Below are 6,000 nucleotides of genomic sequence, written 5' to 3'. Positions count from 1 at the left end.
AATTTGAAGTACATTTTTTTCTGACTTCCTGAACTTTGGTTTTGCAGCAGTCTCCTGAATGTGCAATGTTTATTACTGGGGAGCCAATGAGCAAAGGTTTGTTATGCCTTTCTGTGGCAGCTTCCGATAATTTCAGCCCTGCTTTTGAATTGTACGAACAGAAATAATGATTTCTGATTCAATGTCCAATTTTCCTCTCCCCCAGGAAAAAGAAAACAATATGCTGAGCCTTGTGGGGACAAATAGGAAAGGAACTGAACCCAAGGAATTTAATATGAAAACCTCAACACTTTGTCCCTCAGGTTCACTGTACTTGGCCTCATCTCCATGTCACTAAAAGCTACTTCAGCATGAAATGCTGACTGTTAAATGGATTGAGTGTGATGGGCTGTGCTAAATGTGCTTTCTGAGAGATGAGGCGGGAATGTCAGGGAGTGGAATACTGAATAGTAGATGAGTGTATGATGCTCACCTGGGCTGCTGCTGCTTCTAACAGTATACAGCCTGTAAGGCACTGAGCTGGGGTCTGTGGGGCTAAATGAGGTCACATGAACTGTAAAGCAGGCAGAAGTCTGGGAGAGGGGAACTGAAGTTGCATCAAAGGGATGAAGCTGTATCAGTGCAGAATGGGAGTTGCTGTTCCCCTCTGCAGAAGCCTGCTGCTCTCTCTCTCTCTCTCCTCGCTCTCGCTCCCTGACTGGCTGGCAGAGCTCTGGCGTGATTGGCTGGGAGGGAGCCGTGGTTAATGACAATGAAGCTTTGATTGGAGAGGGAGGCAGAAACAGTAAGAGAGAGAGAGAGCAGGAGGTGGAGAGTGCTGAGCAGGCACGAAGGAAAGGGATTTCTACACACAGAGGAGCTGGCGCTTTGACACTGACAGGAGGGGATGGTTGGAAGTCAGGAGCTGCTTTGGTCTGGACTGTATGAGATGTCTCTGAATGAGGGCAGGACTTGCTGCAGTGGGGAATAGCTATTTGAAGTCAGGAGAGCTGACTTGCTGGATGAGAGGGCAGATCATAGTCTTCGGTCACGAAGGCATTCGGGACACAGACAGAGCTGAACTCTGGCAGGCTGTAGCTGGGTGAACCATGTGTGATTGTCCTGCTGCCTTTGTTAGAATTGAAGAGGGTTAGACCATCCCCCAGGTGACAGCAATTGGTTTGAAGTCACTTTTCACTCTGGAGGGATTCCTGCAAATGTTACTTGACTTGCCTCGTCTGCTTCTGAGACCATGCTAATGAGCAGAAGACTTTCTCTTGTGTGATAAGAGCCCACAGAAGTGTTTGGAAGATGAATCGATCTGACAGTGATGAATCTGCCTATCACCGCAGTCCATCCCTGGACAGTAAAGACTATTCTGCAGCACACGGTGCCTTTCGCCGTTACAGTCACTTGTATGGCGGCCAGTTTGGAGCAAACTCTTCTTTCTTTGGTTTACACACTAACCCAGGGCCGAAAGCCAGCAAAGCAGAGTACACCTCCCCAAAGGGCAGTAAATATGTGGTCTTTTACCTGGATCTCTCCTTTATATTCCTTCTAGAGCTGAAGAGATGCAGCATGGCTCAGAACTGCTTGCAGTGTCTCAAATACCTCATGTTCATCTTTAATCTCTTATTCTGGGTAAGTGCTGCTTGTCTTTTCTGTCCTTTCCAATACTTCCTGCCTGCTTGTCACCACACTTTATCCCATCTTACCCTCAAATCAGTCCCTGCTTATATTTCAGTTCAGTAGCACCTTTTTAGCCCAGGGTTGCCAAGGGGACTGTTAATCCCCACCCCTGCGGTAACTTTGGAACAAAGTGAGAGGTCTACCCCAACGCCCACTCCTAGCCCCGCTGATATCCATCCCATTGGTTCTGTAGGGAAGCCTGTTGGCAGAGATGGAATCTGATTGCAGCTCGGATGTTGTAAGCTCCTGTCACACACTCCAATCCTCCCCAAAACTGCAACTCACTGGCTGTGTCTGGGCGAGCCTCTTCACTCCTCCATAAGGCCAACTGTGGTGAAATGTAATATCCCAGCAGAGGGCGATGATCACAGACTAGGAGGGCCACTGGCACTGGCAGTAGTGCCCCTCCTGACTGGATTGAGTGTTGAGCATGTCCAAATATTCTCCAGAGAAGAACGAGGTAGCAGAAGGCCAGAGGAAAATGTCCTTGGATCTGATGTAACTCATCTCATTTACTTGTTTGTTTCTAAAATGACAGCTCCACTCCTCACCCCTCACCTTCCCCCTAGCCCCGCCCCCTGTGTCAGCCGCAGCTCAGTGGGTAGTACTCTTGGCCCAAAGTCGGAAAGTTCTGGATTCAGGTCTCGCTCTGGAGACTTGACCATGAAAACCAAAGTTGACACTCCAGTGCAGTACGGAGGGAGTGCTGAACTGTTAGAGGGGCTGTCTCAAGTGCATGTAAAAGATCCTGTAGCACTGTTTTGAAGAAGAGCAGGGGAATTATCCTCAGAGTCCTAGCCAATATTCAACCCTTAATCAATATCACAGGAAACAGATAATCTGATCATTATCACATTTTGCTGTTTGTGGAGTTTGCTGTGTGTAAAATTAACTGCTGTATTTCTTACTTTACAATGATTCATTTCAAAAAGTACTTCACTGGCTGTACATCCTGGATAGATAAATGCAAGTCTTCCTTCTTCTTTCAGTGGAAACAATCACATTTGCTGTGGTGCATTATAGTTCTGACAGTGTCACAGTGTTTAGATTCCAGGTGCTGAGAATGAGAAAGGCTGATTCTCCTCTCCATATCCTTCTTCAACACTCCCAGGGTAGAATATTTCAATATTTTCTAACTGAGCTGAAAATCATTCACAGCTACTGACTTCACATTATGAATGATGGCTCTGTAACTGCTCTAAGTGTCAGGGTAGAATTTGTTTCTGAGATTATCAGCGGACTATTTCACAGAGGAACTGTGGATCTTTACATGTGATACTCAGTATTGGCCGGTATATATTTACATGCAGGTGTCATTATAGAATGGTGTATTCTGACAGAAATGTAATTGGGCAAGAACATTTCTTTACATGGAGAAATACTTGCAGGAACTGTGTCACTTTACATGCAGGTATTAGTATTGGACTGTATATCTTCACAAGGATGTAACATTGTGGGGCCGGGTATTTTTAGCTGGAGGTGTGAATGGATAACTATGTATCTTTATAGCAGATGTCTATGTTCATATCAAGTTGTCTTTGTAGGATTATGAAACTTTATAAGAGAGATCATAGTGGGGCTGTATATCTTTATAGGAGAGATCAAAATGGGGCTGCTAATCTTTAAATCAGAGATCATCGTGGGGCTATGTATCTTTATAGGAGAGATCATCGTGGGGCTGTATATCTTTATAGGAGAAATCATAGTGGGGCTGTATATCTTTATAGGAGAGATCATAGTGAGGCTGTATATCTTTAGAGGAGAGATCATAGTGGGGCTGTATATCTTTAAAGGAGAGATCATAGTGGGCCTATGTATCTTTATAGGAGAGGTCATAGTGCAGCTGTATATCTTTAAAGGAGAGATCAAAGTGGGCCTATGTATCTTTATAGAAGAGATCAGAGTTGGGCTGTGTATCTTTATAGGAAATATCATAGTGGGGCTGTGGAACTTTATAGGAGAGATCATAGTGGAGATGTATATCTTTATAGGAGAGATCATAGTGGGACTGTATATCTTTATGTGAGAGATCATCATGGGGCTGTATATCTTTATAGGAGAGATCATGGTGGGGCTGTGGAACTTTATAGGAGAGATCATAGTGGGGCTGTATATCTTTATAGGAGAGATCATAGTGGGGCTGTATATCGTTATAGGAGAGAGAATCGTGCGGCTGAATATCATTATAGGAGAGATCATAGTGCGGCAGAATATCTTTATAGGAGAGATCATAGTGGTGATGTATATCTTTATAGGAGAGATCATAGTGGGGCTATGTAACTTGATCGGAGAGATCATTGTTGGACTGTCTATCTTTATAGGAGAGATCATAGTGGTGCTGTATATTTTTATACAAGAGATCATAGTGGGGCTTTGTATTGTAATAGGAGAGATCATCATGGGGCTGTATATCTTTATAGGAGAAATCATAGTGGGGCTGTGGAAGTTTATACGAGAGATCATAGTGGGGCTGTATATCTTCATAGGAGAGATCATAGTGGGGCTATATATCTTTTAGGAGGAATCATAGTGGGGCTGTATATCTTTATGTGAGAGATGATCGTGGGGCAGTACATCTTTATAGTAGAGATCATAGTGTGGCTGTATTTCTTTATAGGAGAGATCATAGTGGGGCTCTTTATCTTCTTATGAAAGATCATAGTGGCGCTGTATATCTTTAAAGGAGAGATCATAGTGGGGCTATGTATCTTTATCGGAGAGATCATCTTAGGGCTGTGTATCTTTATAGGAGAGATCATAGTGGGGCTGTGTATATTTATAGGAGAGATCATAGTGTGGCTGTATATCTTTATAGGAGTGTTCATAGTGGGGCTATGTAACTTTATAGGAGATATCATAGTGGGGCTGTGTATCTTTACAGGAGAGATCATAGTGGGGCGATGTATCTTTATAGTAGAGATCATAGTGGGACTGTATATCTTTTTTGGAGAGATCATAATGGTTCTGTATATCTTTATAGCAGAGATGATCGTGGGGCTGTACATCTTTATAGTAGAGATCATAGTGTGGCTGTATTTCTTTATAGGAGAGATCATAGTGGGGCTCTTTATCTTCTTAGGAAAGATCATACTGGCGCTGTATTTCTTAATAGGCGACGTCATAGTGGGGCTGTATATTTTTTTAGGAGAGATCATAGTGGGTCTATCTATCTTTATAGGAGAGATCATCGTGGGGCTGTATATCTTTAAAGCAGAGATCATAGTGGGGCTGTGTAAGTTTATAGGAGAGGTCATTGTCGGGCTGTATATCTCTATAGGAGAGATCATAGTGGGGCTATGTATCTTTATAGGAGAGATCATAGTGAGTCTGTATTTCTTTATAGGAGAGATCATAGTGGGGCTCTTTATCTTCTTAGGAAAGATCATACTAGCGCTGTTTATCTTTATAGGAGAGATCATAGTGAGTCTATCTATCTTTATAGGAGAGATCATCGTGGTGCTGTATATCTTTAAAGCAGAGATCATAGTGGGGCTGTGTACCTTTATAGGAGAGATCATAGTAGGGCTGCATATCTTTATAGGAGAGATCATAGTGGGGCTATGTATCTTTATCGGAGAGATCATCATTGGACTGTGTAACTTCACAGGAGAGATCATAGTGGGGCTTTGTATCGTAATAGGAGAGATCATAAAGGGGCTGTATATCTTTATCGGAGAGATCATAGTGGGGCTGTGGAACTTATAGGAGAGATCATAGTGGGGCTATGTATCTTTACAGGAGAGATCATCGTGTGCTGCATATCTTTATAGGAGAGATCATAGTGGGGCTGTTTATCTTTTTAGGAGAGATCATAGTGGGGCTGTGTATCTTTATAGGAGAGATCATAGTGGGGCTGTATATCATTATAGGAGAGATAATCATGCGGCTGAATATCTTCATAGGAGAGATCATCATGGGGCTGAATACCTTTGTAAGAGAGATCATAGTGGTGATGTATATCTTTATTGGAGAGATCATAGTGGGGCTATGTATCTTTATCGGAGAGATCATCGTTGGACTGTGTATCTTTATAGGAGAGATTATAGGGGTGCTGTATATTTTTATAGAGATCATAATGGGGCTGCGCAACTTCACAGGAGAGATCATAGTGGGGCTTTGTATCGTAATAGGAGAGATCATAAAGAGGCTGTATATGTTTATTGGAGAGACCATAGTGGAGCTGTATATCTTTATAGGAGAGATCATAGTGGGGTTATGTATCTTTATAGGAGAGATCATAGTGCTTCTGTGTGTCTTTATAGGCAAGATCACCGTGGGGCTGTATATCTTTATAGGAAAGACAATTTAGGGGCTATATAGCTTTATATGAGA

At 42.9% G+C, this 6,000-nt stretch overlaps 1 protein-coding gene across 1 annotated transcript in view; it reads left to right on the top strand.

Annotated features, from left to right (window-relative positions):
- Positions 1–1,290: 1,290 nt before the first annotated feature.
- The window catches only part of tspan4a (tetraspanin 4a), a 619,591-nt gene continuing 614,881 nt past the window's right edge, over positions 1,291–6,000 (top strand). Inside the window, exon 1 of the mRNA XM_078547848.1 lies at positions 1,291–1,620. Coding sequence (XP_078403974.1) covers positions 1,291–1,620 — 330 coding nt within the window. The remainder of the gene's footprint in view (positions 1,621–6,000) is intronic.

Source organism: Cetorhinus maximus, chromosome 9, assembly GCF_964194155.1.
Source record: "Cetorhinus maximus chromosome 9, sCetMax3.hap1.1, whole genome shotgun sequence".
Lineage (NCBI taxonomy): Eukaryota > Metazoa > Chordata > Chondrichthyes > Lamniformes > Cetorhinidae > Cetorhinus > Cetorhinus maximus.
Note: the sequence above shows the minus strand (reverse complement) of the source record. Positions and strands in the feature narration are given on the sequence as shown.